A 23,278-nucleotide genomic window follows, 5' to 3' on the forward strand; every position below is an offset into this window, starting at 1 on the left:
AAAAAAAACCAAACAATCTACTGGGAGGGACAACAAAAAATAAAACAATAGGAGACTCGGAAAAACAAAGCCTGCTCTGCTAATGACAGATTTCATTATTAATGTCATTAGTGATGTTGCCCATAGTTACACTTTGGTGCCAACGTTGTAATATTTCCAGGGAGAAGAAGTTTTCTTTACAAACTTTCCACCAAAAAGAGATGTGTGCACTCAGAGTGATTATTGTGAACCCCAATCAGAGGAATGTCAGTCCCCCGGAAGAAGTGGTAGGAATATGACCGCACACTCAGCACTTTGTAAGTTCAGATCTCTGGCAGTTGTATTGTGTGATTAGTCTATGGAGAGGAGTAATAGCTGGAAAGAGAAAACATGGAACAAGGATTTCTGATCTTCACCTGATGGAATCCCATTTGGCAGAACCACATGGAACACAAGTGGCCAGCTGGGCTTACGTTTTACTGCTGAATACATCCCCTAAATCAGCAGTAACTCAGTATTGGAAGGCCTGCATCAGCTTGGGATGTTGTTTTCTCACTGAACAGAGACTTCTTTCTAGATGGTGTCACAGCCGCAGACCTGCCTGAAAGGTTGTCATCCATGAGAGGAGATGAGATGTGGAAAGGAAGCATTGATAATGGGAGAGGAGATGGAACAGGTAATGGGAGGAGTGGCCAAGGTGGGCTTAGCTGGAGACCTCAAGCCTGGCTGATCATGTATCAATAGTCAGAAGAACCTGGAATGGACTCTCCCACTGAGGCTTCAGAGACTTGGTAAGATAATAGACCCCATCCTAGTCTCTGGTACTGAGGCAGTGTTGGTCATGTATTAATTCAGGATCCAGAAATGAAGAAAATGCTTTGAAACACAACTCAGTTGGTGAATCATGAAAATACATTGCATGTTCATTCAAAGCTCCATAAAAAAGATAAAGATGAGAATCATGAGGGAAGCTGTTCAGTTATTGATGCTTATCTTAAAAAAAATTGTCAAAAGATAAAATATTCAAATCCCTTCTAGTTGTGTATTGATGGACATAAGCACTAAACTCAGTTCATCCGATGATTACATTCCAGTTTGCTCAGATTTTAGTTTGTTCCTTTAAAGTAGCATTTTATTGTTTCCCTTCTTCTCTAGCTTGTGGGATGACATTGGGGATGTGAAACTTGCTTGTGACACCTGAAACTTCTTTAACCTCCCTAGCGGTCTGATATTGTCCATATTTCTGTGCTCAAAGAGGTACTTTTTTGCATGGAAATATGTATTTTTTTTTATTGTAGGTCTGTAATTTTTAGGAATAACTCACTGAAATCTATCCGAACACGAGTCTAGTAAATATCCTGGGTAGGATAAAATTTGAAACACAAAATCATTTAATAAATAATAATTTATTATTATTCATTTAATAATAAACAAAATAATTTAATAAATAATCATAAAAAATAATAATATAATAATAAAATTTAATTAAATAATATAATCAAACCAAAAACACTAAAATGTGAAATAGAGCGCCAAGTTCGCACATCGCTGAGCTCAGTCGCAAAATTGTTTTCAGTGTCTGATGATGAATTTCCCCAACAAATCATTATCACTCAATTCTGCAAGTGGTTTTGATTTACTATCGCTGTCCTCTAGCCAGTCTAAAACCGATTTTGACCTAAAGGGACACTTTTTGGACGCCATGGACGTTTCTCAGTTTCCAAGCAGAAAGAACAGTAAAAATGCAGGCAGGGTGCCGGACAAAGCACTCGGGACAAAATATATGTGAAATGGTTTGATACAGGAATGGAATACTATGTGATTTTAGTGTATTTAGTGAATGTCACTTTTTTTCATTTTCAAATTTCCCACCGTTCCGTCTCCCGACGCTCGCAGGGGACGGAACCCAGATGCCGGCATCCGCCGCAGGACATTACAGGGGACACTGCAGGAGGCACATCGTGGGAGCGCAGGATAAGGTAAGTGATCGAGGGATCCCGGAGCAACACTGCGGTGTTTTCCTGAGTGTAGCTCAGGGTTACAGCTTGTGGTACTGAAACTTTACCCCAAGCTACACTCAGGAATACCGCCAGGGGGTTTAATATCTCTTTTCTTCCAGAATTTAATCTATGCTGAAATTTGTGAATCCTGTGGTGATAGATTAGCCCAGCATTGACTGTAAAAGCTTTATCACATTGAGAGCATTAAAATGGCTTCTCTCCAGTGTGAATCCTCTGGTGTCTGATAAGATCTGACTTCCCTGTAAAAGCTTTATCACATTCAGAACACTGATATGGCTTCTCTCCAGTGTGAATCCTCTGGTGTCTGATAAGATTTGACTTCACTGTAAAAGCTTTATCACATTCAGAACACTGATATGGCTTCTCTCCAGTGTGAATCCTCTGGTGTATGATAAGATGTGACTTATGTTTAAAAGCTTTATCACAGTTAGAACACTTATATGGCTTCTCTCCAATGTGAATCATCTGGTGTGTGATAAGATCTGACTTCTGAGTAAAAGCTTTTTCACATTCAGAACACTGATATGACTTCTCTCCAGTGTGAATCCTCTGGTGTATGATAAGATGTGACTTCCTTTTAAAACCTTTGTCACATTCAGAACATGGATATGGCTTCTCTCCAGTGTGAATCATCTGGTGTGTGATAAGATCTGACTTCTGTGTAAAAGTTTTATCACATTCAGAACACTGATATGGCTTCTCTCCAGTGTGAATCCTCTGGTGTCTGATAAGATTTGACTTCTGAGTAAAAGCTTTATCACATTTAGAACACGGATATGGCTTCTCTCCAGTGTGAATGCTCAGGTGTATTTTAAGCTTCCTCTTGGTTGTAAAGGTTTTGCCACATTCAGAACACTGATATGGCTTCTCTCCAGTGTGAATCATCTGGTGTCTGATAAGATCTGACTTCTGAGTAAAAGCTTTATCACATTCAGAACACTGATATGGCTGCTCTCCAGTGTGAATCCTTTGGTGTCTGATAAGATATGACTTCTGTGTAAAAGCTTTGTCACATTCAGAACACTGAGATGACTTCTCTCCAGTGTGAACAATCTGGTGTCTGATAAGATTTGACTTCACTGTAAAAGCTTTATCACATTCAGAACACTGATATGGCTTCTCTCCAGTGTGAACAATCTGGTGTACGATAAGATATGACTTCTGTTTAAAAGCTTTATCACATTTAAAACACTGATATGGCTTCTCTCCAGTGTGAACTCTTTGGTGTACTATAAGGTGTCCCTTGCGTGTAAAAGTTTTGTCACATTTAGAACAATGATATGACTTCCCTCCATTGTGAACCTTCTGGTGTGTGATATATTTTCTCTCCATTGTAAAATCTCCAAACAAGAAGTAGTTTGAAATGACTCCTCTTATGTATATATGGGTTGGACTTTATTGTAAAGCCTTTGTCACTTCCAGAACACTGAAATTACTTTTCTCCTGCTGGATCAATGTGGAAGAGGATCCAAACCATGACGACTTTTAGAACACAGATATGACTTGTATCCCGTGTGAATCCTCCAGTGAACTGCAGTAAAGACTTTCAGTCAATTAAGACACCCATATGTCTTGTTTTCCATGTGACTCAGCTGTATTCATGAAGACCAACATGACCGAAAACTTGGTTCATCAATCCACCTGTACAAAAAAAAAATTAGAATGCTACATAAAGTTGCTTTCTATTTTTAATGTTCATTACTAAATATATCTTATGAATAGAAAGAATATGTACAGCATTATCTACAGTATTTTTTTCATCAAATATATTTTATTAATAAAGTTTCTAAGTGCGCACAGTATTCCCAACATTCAGCCCAGACAATGGAGTCATACATTCTCACGTATAGGCAGTTGTGGCACTGTTACAGATCATACAGAACAATAACTTGCTTTGTCTACTGTGGTGTCTGTGGTGTCTGTTGTCGGTGTTCGGACAGGGAAGCGGTATTCTAACGGAAGTAGTTAAGCGCAGTCTGGGGTCGGTTCCGTTACATCCCCAAAAAGACTTGCAGCTGGAATTGCAGCCAAAGGGGGTCCTACAAAGTACTGACTCCGGGGGGCCGAATACAAATGCCGCCACACTTTTCACAGATTTATTGGTCACAAATGTTGGAAACCATTTCTCATTTTCCTTCAACTTCACAATTATGTGCCACTTTGTGTCGGTCTATCACATCCAATCCCAATAAATACATTGTAACATGACAACATGGGGGGCATTTCAAGGCACTGTAATGTGTATTGCTATCATGTAAAGGACCAATAGCCTCCTATATGATGGCATATAGGTGACAGGTTCTCTTTGTGGAGACCCCCAGGGTCTATTAGACTCTGGATGTCTCCTGTCTGTTCCACTGCAGATGATGGAACACAGACCGCCTTCCATCAGCTGCTTCCCTGGCACTGATCCCGGAGAATGACAGCTCCAGTCCAGGAAGTGATGTCATCCACGTCATACATGTCACTTCCTGGTCTGTGTACAGGAGGTCCGCTGAGCTCCCGCCACCCTTCCCAGTGACACCCACCATGACAGCACCGGGCTCCACTGTCCCACATGGTGTAATAGGGGGAGGGGCACATCTCAGTGGTGGGTGTGGGAATGATAGGCGGCTTCACAACAAGTTGTATCACTTCCACATGACAGCCGACATTCGGATTTACTAAAGTCCACACACTCCCGGCTGTATAGCGGTGGGCAGTGTGGGGGGAAATAACACGTCTGCAGCATTGTTAACAATCCAAATCTCCAGCAAGTGGCTGGAGATTCAAATATAACCGCCCCCCCATCCTGACACCCTAGGATGGTTGCCTGAGCTGCCTTATGCTGGGCATGGAGCCAGGTGCACAGTCATTGGCAATTGAGTGGTATGTGGGTGGAGCCAGGTGCACAGTCATTGGTAATAAAGTGGTGTGTGGGTGGAGTCAGGTGCACAGTCATTGGTAATAAAGTGGTATGTGGGTGGAGTCAGGTGCACAGTCATTGGTAATAAAGTGGTATGTGGGTGGAGCCAGGTGCACAGTCATTGGTAATTGAGTGGTATGTGAGTGGAGCCATGTGCACAGTCATTGGTAATAAATTGGTATGTGGGTGGAGCCAGGTGCACAGTCATTGATAATAAAGTGATATGTGGGTGGAGCCAGGTGCATGGCCATTGGTAATTGAATAGTATGTGAATGGAGCCAGGTGCACAGTCATTGGTAATAAAGTGGTATGTGGGTGGAGCCATGCGCACAGTCATTGATAATAAAGTGGTATGTGGGTGGAGCCAGGTGCACAGTCATTAAGTGGTATGTGGGTGGAGCCAGGTGCTTGGTCATTGGTAGTTGAGCGGTATGTGGGTGGAGCCAGGTACACGGTCATTGGTAGTTGAGCGGTATGTGGGTGGAGCCAGGTGCATGGTCATTTTCAAAGGCAAGTTGTGTCAGTTGCTTTTTCAAAAGTTATTGGAGCCCCAAAAACATTATTTGATAGCCCTCCTCCCCCAAACAATACTAATAAACCTTTACACCCCCCACCTTGTGACACCAGATATACTCACCCACGTCCCCCATACAGGTCCCTCACCTCCGGGTCCTGGCGGGGGAACTTCTGATCCAGCTCTGCGATTCCCCCCCTGAGATCACCTCTCCTCTGCCGTCCCCCCGTGATGACATCATCCTGTTCTCTATTCTGAGAGGACCCCACTGGAGCCCATCCAATAGGAAGTGTCCATGTCAGGCAGGCACCAATGTGGTCACCCAAAGAAGGACCCAAACCAGGAAGTAAACAATAGCAGACTCTGGGTGGTCATGTGATCACAGATACAGGAAAGTATAAAAGGACTTTTACATTAGAGGGGTATTGTTTTCTTTAATAGGATGTTCAGATAGAGGGGGAGGAGTTTATCATGGGGAGGAGTTTATCCAGGGGAGGGGCTGTAAAATATTACTTTACTTGGAAGATGATGTTTATTAACCACTTCCTGACCGCGCTCTAAATGAAAGATGGCTGCAGTGCGGCTCTCTCATTCTGGGAGGATATCCGTGGACGTCTCCCCAGAATAACGCCCCCCACATGGCCCCCTGGGGTCCTTCTGACACAGCTGATCGCAGATTGTGGGGAAAAGCCAATCACAGCTCATCACTTGCCAGTTATTGACATTCCTTTCCTTCTGTGCTGGCACAGCTGCCTATCAGTGACACCTCATCAATGCTCATCAGTGACACCGAGAAATGACCTATTTGCAACATTTCATGACACAAACTAAGAAAACTTTTTTTCCCAACATTTTCAGTCTGAGTCCCACTTCATGTACCTTTGTAATATGTCTCCTCTACTCCTCCTCTTCATATTACTATCCTGCATTCCCAAAATCTCATCTCTTTACCCCTCTGCTCCACCCCAAAACTTGTACATCTCCCCCTCACTGCTACCATCTCCCTACTACTGCTCTCATCACCTCCTGCTGATACTTCACTCTCCTGCTGACCCAAACACCAGGACTGGAAGACATGTGCGCTCATGTACATCCCGCTCCCATCTTACTTTCCTCACCCTTCTTCTCTTCACCTCTGGGGATATCTCCCCAAACCTTGGTCCTCCACTATTTCACCCCCACACCAGGCACCCTTCTCCTAACCTCTGGGGATATCTCCCCAAACCCTGGTCCTCCACTATCTCACCCCCGCACCAGGCACCCTCCTTCTCCTAACCTCTGGGGATATCTCCTCAAACCCTTGTCCTCCAGTATCTCACCCCCACACCAGGCACCCTCCTTCTCCTAACCTCTGGGGATATCTCCCCAAACCCTGGTCCTTCACTATTTCACCCTCACACCAGGCACCCTCCTCCTAACCTCTGGGGATATCTCCCCAAACCCTTGTCCTCCACTATTTCACCCCCACACCAGGCACCATCCTTCTCCTAACCTCTGTGGATATCTCCTCAAACCCTTGTCCTCCAGTATCTCACCCCCACACCAGGTGTCCTTTTTCCTCCCGGAATAGCTGCAATCCCCCCAATTTAATATCGGTCCCCGTGCTCCCAAAACCACACTCCATTTTTCATGTGCGCTCTGGAATGCCCGCTCTGTCTGTAATAAGCTCACCTCTGTCCATGACCTTTTTGTCTCCCGCTCCCTTAACCTACTAGTAATTACAAAAACCTGGCTTCAAGCAGCAGATTCTACTTCCCCCGCAGCACTTTCCTATGGAGGCCTCTTCTGGACCCACTCACCCAGACCCAGTGGTTGGAAAGGTGGTGGAGTTGGTTTGTTTCTATCCCCACTGAGCACCTTTCAAGTCTTCTCTAACCCTCCCTTTCTATCATTCTCTTCTTTCAAGTCCCACTGCATCCAGCTGTTTTCTCCCATTTCTCTGAGGATTGCAGTAATCTATCGGCCTCCTGGACCCGTGTCCCGCTTTCTTGATGATTTCTCCACCTGGCTCCCCTACTTTCTCTCCTCTGAAATACCCACTATCAATCTCGGAGATTTTAACATCCCTATTAATGTGAACAACCCGGCTACATCCCAACTCTTCAACCTAACCTCATCTTTTGCATTAGCACAATGTATACCGTCCTCCACTCACTCTGATGGGAATACATTAGACCTTGTTTTCTCCCATCTTTGCACTCCCTACAACCTCACAAACACCCCCTTTCCTCTCTCTGATCACAATCTCATCACCTTCACAGTGTCCTCGTCTTCAAACACTTATCCCTCCAAGCAGCCAACAATTACCTGCAGAAACCTTCACAACTTGAACCCGGCTCCTTTCCACTCTGCAACTGACCGCCTCTGTGACAGAATCTCTCCCCTGTCCTGCCCTGACCTGGCCACTGCTGTCTACAACAGTTCACTGTCATCTACACTGGACTCACTTGCTCCTCTAACCACACGAATCATCAGGCCCCGACCATTACAACCTTGGCAGACTGACCACACCAGAGATCTTAAACGACATAGTCGTGTGCTGGAGCGAATGTGGCATAAAACCAAATCCCAGCAAGCATTCACCCAATATAAATCTGCTTTCTTAACATACAATTCCTCCCTCCATGCTGCAAGACAAGCCTACTTTGTCACTCTCATCAATAGCTTGTCATCCAGTCCTCGTCGTCTCTTCTCTACTTCTCTCAACTTTCTCCACCTCCACCCAGTACCTCACTCACTGCTCACGAGATTGCAAATCATTTCAAAAACAAGATTTAGACAATTTGTAGGGGCATCTTCACTGCACAGACATCCATCCCACTTAGCATACCCTATACTAAACCTCCCTCAACACTTTCCTCTTTTGACCTTGCTACTACCGAAGAGGTCACTAAGGTTTCTCAGCAGCCCGTCTCACTACCTGCCCCCTGGATCCTGTCCTCTCACAACTACTACGGTCACCCTCTTCTTCCATCCTATGCTCCCTCACTCACATCTTCAATCTCTCCCTCTCTACTGGTGCCTTCCCCTCCCCTCTAAAGCATGCGTACATCACTCCCATACTTAAATAGCCCTCCCTGGACCCCACCAACCTGAACAACGTAAGACCCATCTCCCTACTCTCATTTACATCTATACTCTTAGAACACTTAGTCTACAATCGCCTGAGCTCCCATCTCACCAAAAACAACCTTCTTGACCCTTTACAGTCTGGCTTTCCCTCACTACACTCCACTGAAACTACCCTACTAAAACTCACTAATGATCTACTAACTGCTAAAACCAATGGCCACTACTCCGTACTCATCCCAACCAATGGCCACTACTCCGTACTCATCCCAACCAATGGCCACTACTCCGTACTCATCCCAACCAATGGCCACTACTCCGTACTCATCCCAACCAATGGCCACTACTCCGTACTCATCCCAACCAATGGCCACTACTCCGTACTCATCCCAACCAATGGCCACTACTCCGTACTCATCCCAACCAATGGCCACTACTCCGTACTCATCCCAACCAATGGCCACTACTCCGTACTCATCCCAACCAATGGCCACTACTCCGTACTCATCCCAACCAATGGCCACTACTCCGTACTCATCCCAACCAATGGCCACTACTCCGTACTCATCCCAACCAATGGCCACTACTCCGTACTCATCCCAACCAATGGCCACTACTCCGTACTCATCCCAACCAATGGCCACTACTCCGTACTCATCCCAACCAATGGCCACTACTCCGTACTCATCCCAACCAATGGCCACTACTCTGTACTCATCCCAACCAATGTCCACTACTCCGTACTCTTACTACTTGACCTCTCTGCGGCTTCTGATATGATTGACCATCCCCTCCTCCTCAAAAAAACTCCACTCTCTTGGCCTCTGAGACTCTGCTCTTTCCTGGTTCTCCTCCTACCTATCGCAGCGCTCCTTCAGCATTACCTATAATGCTTCCTCATCCTCTCCACTCCCTCTCTCTGTAGGGGTCCCTCAAGGTTCTGTCCTTGGACCCCTTCTCTTCTCCATCTACACCACCTCCCTTGGTCACTTGATAAACTCCCATGGCTTTAAGTACTATCTCTACGCTGATGACACACAAATCTATCTTTCTACCCCTCACCTCACTCCTGCAGTCTCCTCCTCACCTCACCCCTTCAGTCTCCTCTCGCATTACTAACCTACTAAGTGACATATCGGCATGGATGTCACTCCACTTCCTCAAACTCAATCTTTCCAAAACTGAGCTTTTAGTATTCCCCCCAGCCCGTGCCCCTCCCCTGACTTCTCCATCAAGATCAATAACAGGATTACTAGGTGTAATCCTAGACTCCCATCTGTCCTTTCAGTCCCAAATCCAATCACTGTCCATATCTTGTAGACTTCACCTCCACAACATCTCCAAGATATGGCCGTTCCTAACCACGGAAACCACTAAGCAACTTATTCACTCCCTTGTTATATCTCGCCTTGACTATTGTAACTCCCTCCTCATTGGCCGACCTCATTGCAGGCTATCCCCTCTTCAGTCTATCATGAATGCAGCTACCAGACTTATCCACCTTACTAACCATTCTGTATCTGCCACCCCTCTCTGCCAATCCCTTCACTGGCCTCCATTCAGTGTCCTCCACCCCTCTCTGCCAATCCCTCCACTGACTTCCCATTGCCCAACGGATAAAATTCAAAACATTAACAATAACATATAAAGCCATTTATAACTCCACCCCAAATTACATCACCAATCTTGTCTCTAAATAATACCCAAACCGTACTCTCCACTCCTCTCACGACCTCCTGCTCTCTAGCTCCCTTGTCTCCTCCTCCCATGCTCGTCTCCAGGACTTCTTCAGAGCTTCTCCTATCCTCTGGAACTCTCTACACCAATTTATCAGACTATCGCCTACTCTGCTCACTTTTAGGCGATCTCTGAAAAACGATCATGTGACAGGTCCGAGAAGACTACGGGGCTATTCACAAAGCGCAACGCTTCTCGCACATGTGCAGTGGGCAGTCGGCTGTGAAGCCACATGATGTCACATCCGGGTGTCCACACTAAGGATGCCGGCGCCGGGGAGAGTGCCCATGCGCGACCGGCGGGACGGACCTGTCCCGATGAGGCTCAGTCTCCCCGTCGGGTGACAGTGCCGAGGAGCAGCGGGTCCCGGCCCGCAATACAGCCTGGGGGGGATCAGATCCCCGAAGCAACCCTCCCAGGGTCTGATCCACCCTGGTCTACGGCGGATCCTCCGCAGCAGGTCGGAGAAATCCAACAGGGGACTTGTTGAGGCTGAGGAGAGAGAGCAGGGGGGCTGAGATCAGCATAACAGCCCCCCCTGACAAGCAGCAAAATGGTTAAGGGGGCACCCCAGCACCAGGTCCCCCCTTCAACCAAAACAATCAAAGAGTCCCTGGCAAAGGCCTCCACAAAGATGGCCACCCCCCCAGCTCATGGAAGCAAGCAGGCGGCAGGGGCATATGCAGCCCTGCAGGATCCACAGCCCAGCCATCCCTGCACGTCTGAGGGTGAGTCTGACACTGAGACAGATGTCCCTGCACAAGCCCTGACGCCTGACCTTACACCCCCTGACCTATTGTCATGCTTTGAAAAAATGCTACACAAAGCTTTGAAGCAAACCTCAGACCGCATCACTGCCACGCTATCTAGGGAAATCCGTGAACTAGGACAACGCACTCTAGAACAGAGAGTAGACGGTCTTGACGCCTCGCTTCAGACACATACGGATGACCTTGATCTCCTGCGTGATGAAAACGCAACACTATTGACACGACTGGAGGACTTTGAAAACCGAGCACGGTGCTCATACCTACGTATCCGTGGCCTTCCGGAAACGATCGTCGATGTCCAATCAATGGTAACAGCTCTGTTCCAAGAGCTTGCCCCAGCTATCCCAATCGAAAGATTAGAATTGGATAGTGTTCACAGGGCGTTAGCATCATGACGCGCGGATGGTCCGCCACGTGACATTATAGCCAAGCTCCACTTTTTAAGTACCAAGGAGCAACTCCTACAAGCTGCCCGTAACGCAGAATCTCTACAGTTCCAGGGTCATACCTACCAATTATTCCAAGATCTATGCCCCACAACTATCTCCAAGCGCAGGGCTATGAAACCTCACCTACAAGTACTTCAACAACACGCTATACCATATAGGTGGAGCTTCCCCTTTGCAGTGCGATTCCGATACCAGACCCGAGATTACACCTGCAAGACTACAGAGGACCTTTTAGACACCTTGCAGATCCTACAACTACATCCCCCAGCGACGCCTTCAGAAAGCGCCAAGCGGAGGTCCACATCCTGCTCGCCGCGGAAGTCCTTCCCCGCACGTACAACTGAAGGTCAACTCAGCCTCCACAAAAGAGGGCGTCTTTCGTCTCCGGGCCTATCTTCACAAGATACCATGGACTGAACGCTTATCTTTTTTTTTCCTTTTTTTGCCACATACACCAAACGGTGTTCTTTTTTGACTATCATTGCGGTTAACACCATTGATATCCTTTCTCCCTCTACCTGTTAAATTTTGGTTGCCCCGCAACCTGGGGATTGTTCTGCACCCCCCCTCCTGTGCTCCATTTTAGCTTATATTTGGGAGCCTAGGCTTTGGCAGCATGCGATGCCACACCCCTACACCCAAGATGTCTCACTAGTACTGCTAGTGCCATCTGAGTCTGGGACACCCTGATTTTCTCAGATTTTTATTTTTTATTTTTATATATACACCTGTTTTTTCTACCGGGACCTCGCCACCATTTATTAATCACATTGCTGTCATCCTCATGGTCCGTGTACCTGCACACTCCACCCTAGACCCTGTGTTATTAGTTATTTAATAACACTTTGGCTACTATTGCTCCCTAGACCACCCTGATCCAGGGTGTCCTTGGGAACCCACCTTTTAGGCCTCAAATGGCCTCCTACACCCCTTCTTTCATGTTACCTCTCTCATACCGTACCCCTCCTCCCTCCCCCCAACATGACTCCATGACTTTGCGCAACATACTCCGCAACGGTCCCATCCCCCACAGTAATCATCAGGCTCCATCCCGGGCAGTAGTGCCATGCTCTCCAAACCACTATGCACTTTCCCCATGGGCTCGTTAAATATTCTTACCCTGAATGTACAGGGCCTTAATGTTCCACAGAAACGTAATAAGGCTTTCCGAACCTTTGCTACACTTAAAGCTCACGTGGTCTGTCTACAGGAAACACACTTCACTCCCAACTCCACCCCTAAGTTTTTTGGCCCTCGATATCCTCAGGTCTATACAGCCTCTGCCACCACCAAACGCAGGGGGGTACTGATTGCCTTCCATTGCACAACACCTTTCACGCTATGCACCGAAATCAAAGACCTGGAGGGTCGTTACCTCCTGTTAGTAGGGCAACTCCTAGACGTAGATGTTACCATTGTTGCATACTATGCCCCAAACCAAGACCCCTTACCATTCCTTTCCCACATACTCTCGGTTATAGACCACCATAAGCGCGGAACTCTAATTGTTAACGGAGACTCTAACAGTGTAATATATCCCTTTCTCGACAAATCTCCTCAACCATCCCCTGTCCCTGCCTCTAAACAAACCTTCCAAGCCATACTACAATGTTATTCTTTGATAGATACATGGCGGGTACTCAACCCGACTAAACGCCAATACACCTTCTATTCTCACCCCCACCAGTCATTCTCCAGGATAGATCATATTTTCATTAACACCGCCTCTTCCCCTCGGCTCCTGACTTCTGAAATAATTCCAATCCCTTGGTCTGACCATTGCACCGTATTCACGACTATGACCTCGTTAGGCCCATCCCCCGCTGAATCCTCTTGGATCATTAACGATAACTTGCTTGCAAATCCAGCTCACTGTCTAGAAATCGAAGCAGCCCTTAAAGACTATTTTTCTCTTAACCAATCGCCTGATATTTCCCCTCTCCTGTTATGGGAAGCGCATAAACCGATATTGAGAGGGTTTTACATTAGCAAAGCATCCTTCTTAAATAAAACCAAAAGACAACAACGTCTCTCACTGGAGCAAACATATGATCGTTACCATCAAGCCTTCCAGGCGGCTCCTACGCCTACCAACCGTGAGGCCCTGGAGCGATCTAGATTGGCTCTAGATCTCTTTCTCACAGATCAAGCGGAACTCTCACTCCGTAGATCTAGGCACAAATATTATACTAGGGCAAATAAACCCAATACATTCCTGGCCCTCTCACTTTGCAGGCTCGACCAGCTCACTAGACCTATCCGGATACGCACCTCTTCTGGCAACCTCACTAGTAACCCAGAACACATTCTACAGACTTTCCATAAACACCTGTCACAGCTTTATTCTTCTTCCACACCTTTTAACCCCGCACAAGCTGATACCCTTCTAACTTCCATTTCTTTCCCGAAACTCTCAGAGTGCCAATTAGCGACACTTGAGCGACCCATTTCCCCAGCCGAAACCTTAGATGCTATTAAAAGTCTAAAACTACGTAAACGCCCAGGACCAGATGGCTTCTCAGCCACTTATTATAAAAAATTTGCTCATCTCCTCACACCTATCCTCACTAATGCTTTTAACACTTTACTATCTGGCCAAACCTTCAACCATGAAACAGTGCAAGCGAACTTATCAATGATCCCAAAGCCGAATTCTGACGATACGCAGTGGTCCAATTATAGGCCAATCTCTCTCCTCAACATTGACATCAAACTGTTAGCAAAAATCCTCTCTTCACGTCTTAACCTGTGTATTGGCTCTCTAATTCATAACGACCAAGTGGGCTTTATCCCAACTAGACAAGCAGGAGATAACATCAGACGTGCATCCCTTTTGGCAAATTTAGCCAGGTCTCGCAATATTCCCGCCTGTTTCCTGTCCTTAGATATCCGGAAAGCATTCGATACAGTCTCATGGCCATACCTCAACTATATTTTGCACCGTTTGGGTTTTGGCCCACACTTTTTAACCTTGATATTCTCACTGTATCGAGAGCCCTCGGCCAGAATTAGGTATCTGGGGCACAGGTCAGCTCAGTTTCCGATCTCTAGAGGCACAAGACAGGGCTGTCCTCTGTCCCCCTTGCTCTTTGCCCTGGCTAGAGAGCCTCTGGCCCTCTTAATCAGAGCTAACCCGGATGTTAGGGGACTCGAGATAGGAGGCACGCATCATAAGTTATGTCTCTTTGCGGATGACGTCTTGCTCTTTCTCACATCTCCATTGACTTCCTCTCCTTCCCTACTCCGGCTTCTTGAGGCGTTTGGCTCGCTCTCTGGTTTAATAATAAATCCCAATAAATCAACAGCACTCAACATTTCTCTCCCCCCTATAGAGCTGATGCATCTGAAGCAGCTTTTACCATTCCCTTGGTCACAGTGTCATATCCCCTTCTTAGGAATCAAACTGACTCCTAAGTTATCAGACCTTTACGCAGCTAACTATCTTCCGATGCTAAACCATCTTTCTGCCCTTCTGACCAAATGGTCTTCCCTTCCCCTCGTATGGCTAGGCAGAATAGCAGTTATCAAGATGTCAATCCTCCCAAAAATCCTATATCTATTTAGAGTCCTCCCAGTCCCAGTCCCCCCCCCCCCACTACCTCCGCACACTGCAGTGTCGCATCTTTTCCTATGTATGGGGCAATACTCGTCCTCGTATACCTCGCTCCACCCTCTATCGCCCTAAGCTCAATGGAGGTCTAGGCCTACCTGACATCAGCAAATATTATCAAGCAGCGCATTTAGCCCAGTTACCTAAATATCATGCAACCTTTATAAACCCTCAATGGGATGTGCTTGAATCGATAGAATGTGACCCCTTATCTACAGCTAACTTACTCTGGTTGAGGCCAATAGACTGCCGTTCTATAACCAACCCCATCACTTCTCACTTTTTTATGCTTATGGGATAAACTGAAAACTTGTTTTCTCCTCCAATCACCACATAATCCTATGCTCTCGTTTCTACGAAACCCAGCTTTTCCCCCGGCCTGGCAGACACCCCTATTATTCAAAGCCTGGTCCTCTGCTAATTTGCTCCGTACACATAATTTCCTACAGAGGAATAAGTTTAAATCCTTTGCCTCACTGCGGGAAACACATAGCCTCCCAGCCTCCGAGATATTCCGATACTTGCAGCTACAACACTTTTACGCCCCCTACGCTACAATAACCAATCGGCCAGAAGCCATGTCTCTCTTTGAACGAGCGTGTTGCAAAGACCCTCATAGACGTGGGCTTATCTCCTGCTTATACTCACTCTTCACTACTTCGATTACCACGTCCCCCCCTCTGTATACCCATAGGTGGGAAATGGATTTAGGTAAGAGATTAGACTCATCTGATTGGGACCACATTTGGGCTAACACAAAATCATCCTCGCGAACATTGTAGCATTGGAAACAAATTATAAAGTTTTAACCCGCTGGTACTTGGTCCCAGCAAGAATCGCAAAATTTACCCCTAATTACGAGCCCAACTGTTTTAGAGGCTGTACGGACCCAGGAACATACTACCATATGTGGTGGAACTGCCCAGTAGCCCGAATGTTTTGGGATGAAATTTTCACCATGATATCTACACTTAGCGCTATCACTCTACGACCCGACCCAACAACAGCCCTACTCAATCAATGCCCCCCTGGCATCTCCAATTCGCAATTCAAGCTCCTTATGCAAGTTATGACGGCAGCTAAGCAGGTTATAGCGAAATCCTGGAAATCCCCCACCCTAAGTATCGCGGCCGTCAAAACCAGAATAACACAAGCCATGATACATGCAAAGGTGGAAGCCACAATTCTTGACACGATCCCTAAATTCCTGCGCATATGGAGTCCCTGGGTAGAGCGTTTCCTCCCGCCTAACTTTGACAAATCACTCCTTCTCCCTTGATTTGTGTATTGTGCTCCATGGGTATTGTCAATAGCCCTTCGTACGCAGCACGTAGGGGCTGTTGTAAACTTGATGAATGCTCATGGAGTCATCGTTGTTGTTCCTCTTCCCCCCCCTTACACCCCTGCCTGACCCCCCTCCAAACCTCCCCCTATTTCTTTAATGCTCTTGCAAGACACTACTCTGATTGGCCAAAACAATACCGTCATTTGCTATCAACTCTTAACTACCTGTTTCTGTCTGAAATGTATAGACATTTGCACTGTGACCTTCATTCATTTTTTATGTCATCTTACGTTTTATGTAACCCGGTGTGGGGGTGATCGGTGACACTGTAACTGGTGTGGAGGTGATCGGTGACACTGTAACTGGTGTGGGGGTGATCGGTGACACTGTAACCGGTGTGGGGTGATCGGGGACACTGGAACCGGTGTGGAGGTGATCGGGGACCCTGTAACTGGTGTGGGGGTGATCGGTGACACTGTAACTGGTGTGGAGGTGATCGGTGACACTGTAACTGGTGTGGGGGTGATCGGTGACACTGTAACCGGTGTGGGGGTGATCGGGGACACCGGAACCGGTGTGGGGTGATCAGGGACACTGGAACCGGTGTGGAGGTGATCGGGGACCCTGTAACTGGTGTGGGGGTGATCGGAGACACTAGATATGCTTTCCAGCTGCAACATCATAGAAATCACAGAGCTAGACAACTCTATGTCCTTCAGAACTTGGCTCTCAATAGCCATGCTGTCACAGGCAGAGGTGATAAAAAGGGTATGACAGTGATCAGCATGTACAGGAGAGGAGTGTGGAGGTATGACAGTGATGGGTATGTACAGGAGAGGACTACGGAGGTATGACAGTGATCGGTACGTACAGGAGAGGAGTACGGAGGTGTGACAGTGATCGGTACGTACAGGAGAGGAGAACGGAGGTGTGACAGTGATCGGTACGTACAGGAGAGGAGTACGGAGGTATGACAGTGATGGGTACGTACAGGAGAGGAGTACGGAGGTATGACAGTGATGGGTACGTACAGGAGAGGAGTACGGAGGTATGACAGTGATGGGTACGTACAGGAGAGGAGTACGGAGGTATGACAGTGATGGGTACGTACAGGAGAGGAGTACGGAGGTATGACAGTGATGGGTACGTACAGGAGAGGAGTACGGAGGTATGACAGTGATGGGTACGTACAGGAGAGGAGTACGGAGGTATGACAGTGATGGGTACGTACAGGAGAGGAGTACGGAGGTATGACAGTGATGGGTACGTACAGGAGAGGAGTACGGAGGTATGACAGTGATGGGTACGTACAGGAGAGGAGTACGGAGGTATGACAGTGATGGGTACGTACAGGAGAGGAGTACGGAGGTGTGACAGTGATCGGTACGTACAGGAGAGGAGTACGGAGGTGTGACAGTGATGGGTACGTACAGGAGAGGAGTACGGAGGTATGACAGTGATGGGTACGTACAGGAGAGGAGTACGGAGGTATGACAGTGATGGGTACGTACAGGAGAGGAGTACGGAGGTATGACAGTGATGGGTACGTACAGGAGAGGAGTACGGAGGTATGACAGTGATGGGTACGTACAGGAGAGGAGTACAGAGGTATGACAGTGATGGGTACGTACAGGAGAGGAGTACGGAGGTATGACAGTGATGGGTACGTACAGGAGAGGAGTACGGAGGTATGACAGTGATGGGTACGTACAGGAGAGGAGTACGGAGGTATGACAGTGATGGGTACGTACAGGAGAGGAGTACGGAGGTATGACAGTGATGGGTACGTACAGGAGAGGAGTACGGAGGTATGACAGTGATGGGTACGTACAGGAGAGGAGTACGGAGGTATGACAGTGATGGGTACATACAGGAGAGGAGTACGGAGGTATGACAGTGATGGGTACGTACAGGAGAGGAGTACGGAGGTATGACAGTGATGGGTACGTACAGGAGAGGAGTACGGAGGTATGACAGTGATGGGTACGTACAGGAGAGGAGTACGGAGGTATGACAGTGATGGGTACGTACAGGAGAGGAGTACGGAGGTGTGACAGTGATGGGTACGTACAGGAGAGGAGTACGGAGGTATGACAGCGATGGGTACGTACAGGAGAGGAGTACGGAGGTATGACAGCGATGGGTACGTACAGGAGAGGAGTACGGAGGTATGACCGTTCCCAGGGAGGAGTATCTCAGGAAGGGTCTATACTCCACCATAACTCTGGTTCTCGGAGTGTCAGGTCCCAGCGGGTTCTCCTGGTGTCTCTCCTGTTATTCTGTCTCGGACACATCAGAGGAACATGGTGGGAGATCGTGAGAAATAAATATGCAGCGCTTAGGAAATTAAATATGAACAAACAGAAACATGAGCAGCATAACTGCATGACAAATTCAGTCCATATTGCATGGTGCGATAAAGTGACAGGTGCAATTGTCCTAATAGTTCATGTTCAGAGAAATTCGTGACTCTTGTGATCTCGTGATTTGTACAAATAATGCACTAACCAGATAGCGCAATCAAAGCGCATGGAGCAATTAAGACCCGCTCCTGGTGCTCTGGACTTGTAATATTAGGAGGATGTCATCTGTAGGTTTGGCCACCAGATGTCATCAATCCAGGTATATAGGTAAGTCATCAACCAGAAAGATCATCAGCGGGGGAGGGGGTGATCATGCATCATTCCCAGATGGACGGAACCTTCAAAAGCGGGCTCCCATATCATAGATGAGACCCAGAGAAGCCTCTGATAGTGTAGTATGTTTATTAAATAAAAACTTACACCAGATACAATAAAGGAAAAAACTTACATCAAAGTAAGGTCAGGCCACCAGGGTGTCAATCAGGATGGCTTTGTGGTATGTATACACAGGTCAAGGGCACCTCCCTAACGCGTTTCGTGTACAAAACACTTCCTCAGAGGGAAGATCGGCCTGAATGTCCTTCCTAGGAGGGAATACCGGAGCCATTCTGAGGCCCATTTAATGGCCGGCAATGAGGAGGAAACCAACACTGAGAAGTAGATGCTGAGATATATACAGCACGGGGCAGCACAGTGGCTGAGTGGTTAGCACTTCCACCTGGCAGTACTCGGGTTGTTGGTTCAAATCCCAACCATGGCACCACCTGCCTGGAGTTTGCATGTTCTCCCTGTGCCTGTGTGGGTGTCCTCCCACACTACAAAGACATGCTGGGAGATGAGTTCACTCCTGTCTAAGTTGTCCGTAGTATGTGTATGTATGAATGTGAGTTAGGGCCCTTAGATTGTACGTTCCTCGGGGGCGGGGACTGATGGGAATGTACAATATAGATGTAAACTGACGGCGCAATATAAGTACCTAGAATAAATAATAATAATACACCTAGATCATCGATGACGAGGAGGAAGGTTCGGTCACAGATGATTGGTCCATCTATAGCAGGGACAGGAGCCAGGACCAGGAATAGGAGATCCACCTGACTTACCCGTGTGCTCTGACATGGAGAAGATCCCATGCTGGCCCTATGGTGGCCGTGTGTTCAGGATGGAGACCAACAATCAAAGGACCTACTGGAAGCCGATCTAAAATGGCTGACAGGAGGAAAGTGTTCCTGGGACAGGAAGTGACACAGGACAGGAAGTGACTCCAGACAGATTTATACAGAGGGTGCAGTATGGAGAGCAGACACTAGATGGTGCTGGTCGAAAAAAAGCTTTATAGCATAAAACAACAGGGAGAAAACCTGAAAAGCAAAAGAAGATGGCGGCTCGTAAACTTCCTATTTAGCAGCTTGAAGTCATTATCTCACTCTACATGTTACATCACATCACGTGAATTCCACAGGAGTTGGCCATCGGACGTACAGCTGCCTATATATACCATTATAATCCTTAATAGACTAATCGGGCGCCATTATGTTGTAGCCTGTCTGTCCCTTATTCGGCCGCCATTTTCCCTTGGTCTAATTTCAATTATATCTCATTGCAGCACAGTGGATTAGATCTCCCTCCTCCATTTTTTGTAGACCACCTGTACCTCCTTTGGTGGCCATTTTTCCTTGGTCTATTATCAATGAAACACAGTTATCACATTACAGTGCAGTGGAATAAATCTCCCTCCTCCATTTTTTTGTAGCCCACATGTCCCTCCTCTAGCGGCCATTTTCCCTTAGTCTGATATGAATGCTGGCACATTTTGTCCCCTGATATTAGACATTAGCCGGGTGATTGTATACACACAGCGGGCAGATCTCAATCAATGTCACTGACCCGAACACTTCCACTGGTAGACTTACACGCTCCTGCACATACCGCTCCCATGCCACCTTTCTCACCCTTCTCCTCCTCCTAACCGCGGGGGACATCTCCATAAACCCTGGCCCTACACCACCTCACTCGCCCACACAGCACCCTCCCACTTTCACGTCCTGCCGCAACCCCCTCAACATTCACCCAGACCCAACGGTCATAAAGGTGTTGGGGTTGGTTTGCTCCTGTCACCACTGAGCACCTTCCGAGTCCTCCCAAACCCCCCTCCCTATCCTTCTCCTCCTTTGAGGCCCACTGTGTCCGATTATTCTCCCCAACCCCCCTTAAGATTGCTGTAATTTAACAGCCTCCTGGACCCGTATCCCGCTTCCTTGATGACTTTTCCGCCTGGGTACCCTTCTTTCTCTACTCCGAGATACCCACCATCATCCTTGGGGATTTCAACATCCCTGTCAATACCAACAACCCGGACACATCCCATCTCCTCCACTTAAACTCCTCCTTTGCACTCACACAGTGCATACAATCCACCACCCACTCCGACGGGAACATCCTGGACCTTGTCTTCTCCCATCTCTGCGCTCCCCACAACCTCAATAACACCGCCTTCCCTCTCTCTGACCACAACCTTATTACCTTCTCTGTCTCCTCATCCCCAAACACCTACCCCTCCAAATGTCATACTATTACCAGCCGTAACCTCTGCAACCTGAACCCTGCCCCCCTCTACTCTGCAGCTGATCAACTTTACAACAGCATCCTTCCCCTGTCCTGCCCCAACCTGGCCATGACTGCCTATAACGACTCGCTATCAACCGCCCTTGACTCACTAGCGCCTTTAACCACGCAAAACCTCAGACCCCAACCGCTCCAGCTCTGGCAGACTGATCACACCAAAACTCTCAAACGACGCAGTCGTGCCCTGGAGCGACTATGGCGCAAAACCAGATCCCCTCGTATGTTCACCCGCTACAAATCTGCCTTCCACACCTACACCTCCTCCCTCCACGCTGCCAAACAAGCCTACTTCCTGATCCTCTTCAATACCCTCTCCTCCAATCCTCGCCGGCTCTTCTCCACCTTCAACTCTCTACTCTCTCCGCCTCCACCCAGCACCGCACTCACCGCCCACGAGATTGCCAATTACTTCAAAAACAAGATTGACACAATCCGCAGGGACATCGCCACTGCTCAAACTCCCTCCAAACCCGTCTCCTCTCACACAGCAACCCCCTCATCACCCCTCTCCCTAGGCCTGACCACTGTTCAGACCTCCACCCACACCTAACATCCCTCACACTGAAGCCCCCTCAACACTCCACTCCTTCGACCTTACTACCATTGAGGAGGTCACCAAGGTCTTCTCTGAAGCCCACCTCACCACCTGCCCCCTCGACCCTATCCCCTCACAACTCCAACAATTTCCCTCCTCCTCCATCCTTCGCTCCCTTACCCACATCTTTATTCTCTCCCTCTCTTCCGATGCATTCCCCTCCCCCCTAAAGCACGCACACATCACTCCAATACTTAAAAAGCCCTCCCTGGACCCCACTGACTCGTACAACCTTACTCTGATCTCCCTGCCGCCATTTATATCCAAACTCCTTGAGCGCCTAGTCTACAAGCGCCTAAGCCCCCACCTTAATGACAACAACCTCCTCGATCCCCTACAGTCCAGCTTCTGTCCCCTACACTCCATCGAAACTGCCTTACTCAAACTCTCCAACGACCTGCTCACTGCCAAAGCTAACAGCCACTATTCAGTGCTCCTTCTCCTCAACCTCTCCGCGGCTTTGGACACAGTCGACCGCCCCCTCCTCCTCAAAAAACTACACTCCCTCGGCCTCAGAGATTCCGCTGTCTCCTGGCTCTCGTCCTATCTATCACAGTGCTCCTTCAGCGCTACCTATAACGCTACCACCTCCCCCTCTCTCCCCCTCTCTGTTGGGGTCCCTCAAGGCTCTGTCCTTGGGCCCCTTATCTTCTCCATCTACACCTCTCCCTTGGCCAACTCATTCACTCTCACGGCTTCAACTACCACCTCTATGCCGATAACACGCAAATCTATCTCTAGACCCCTTGCCTCACCCCTTCAGTCTCCGCCCGAATCACTAGGCTACTGAACAACATATCAGACTGGATGTCACTCCACTTCCTTAAACTGAACCTCTCCAAAACCGAGCTACAAGTCTTCCCCCCAAGCCCGCACACCACCCCCCACTGACTTCTCCATCACGTCCAACCATGGCACCATCAAGCCCACCCCGCAAGCCAGAGTACTTGACGTCATTCTTGACTCCAATCTATCCTTCCAGCCCCAAGTCCAATCACTAACTAACTCATGCAGACTCCACCTCCGCAACATCGCCAAAATCTGCACTTTCCTAATCCCAGAAACCACTAAAAAGCTCATCCACTCCCTCATCATATCACGACTCGACTACTGCAACTCCCTCCTCACTGGCCTGCCTCGCCGCTGGCTATCTCCACTTCAGTCTGTCCTGAACACGGCAGCCAGACTCATTCACCTCACCAACCGCTCCGCTTCTGCCACCCCCCTCTGCCAATCCCTCCACTGGCCTCCACTCAGTGTCCTCCACCCCCCCTGCCAATCCCTCCACTGGCCTCCACTCAGTGTCCTCCACCCCATCTGCCAATCCCTCCACTGGCCTCCACTCAATGTCCTCCA

At 47.9% G+C, this 23,278-nt stretch overlaps 1 protein-coding gene across 1 annotated transcript in view; it reads right to left on the reverse strand.

Annotated features, from left to right (window-relative positions):
* Nucleotides 1–1,538: 1,538 nt before the first annotated feature.
* LOC149470534 (uncharacterized) overlaps nucleotides 1,539–23,278 on the reverse strand; it is a 170,828-nt gene continuing 149,088 nt past the window's right edge. The window contains 1 exon segment of the mRNA XM_089662549.1: nucleotides 1,539–3,284. Coding sequence (XP_089518675.1) covers nucleotides 1,839–3,284 — 1,446 coding nt within the window. The 3' untranslated portion in view covers nucleotides 1,539–1,838.

Source organism: Staurois parvus, unplaced genomic scaffold (assembly GCF_062004578.1).
Source record: "Staurois parvus isolate SC_StPar_1 unplaced genomic scaffold, SC_StPar_1.0 ptg000039l, whole genome shotgun sequence".
Taxonomy (NCBI): domain Eukaryota; kingdom Metazoa; phylum Chordata; class Amphibia; order Anura; family Ranidae; genus Staurois; species Staurois parvus.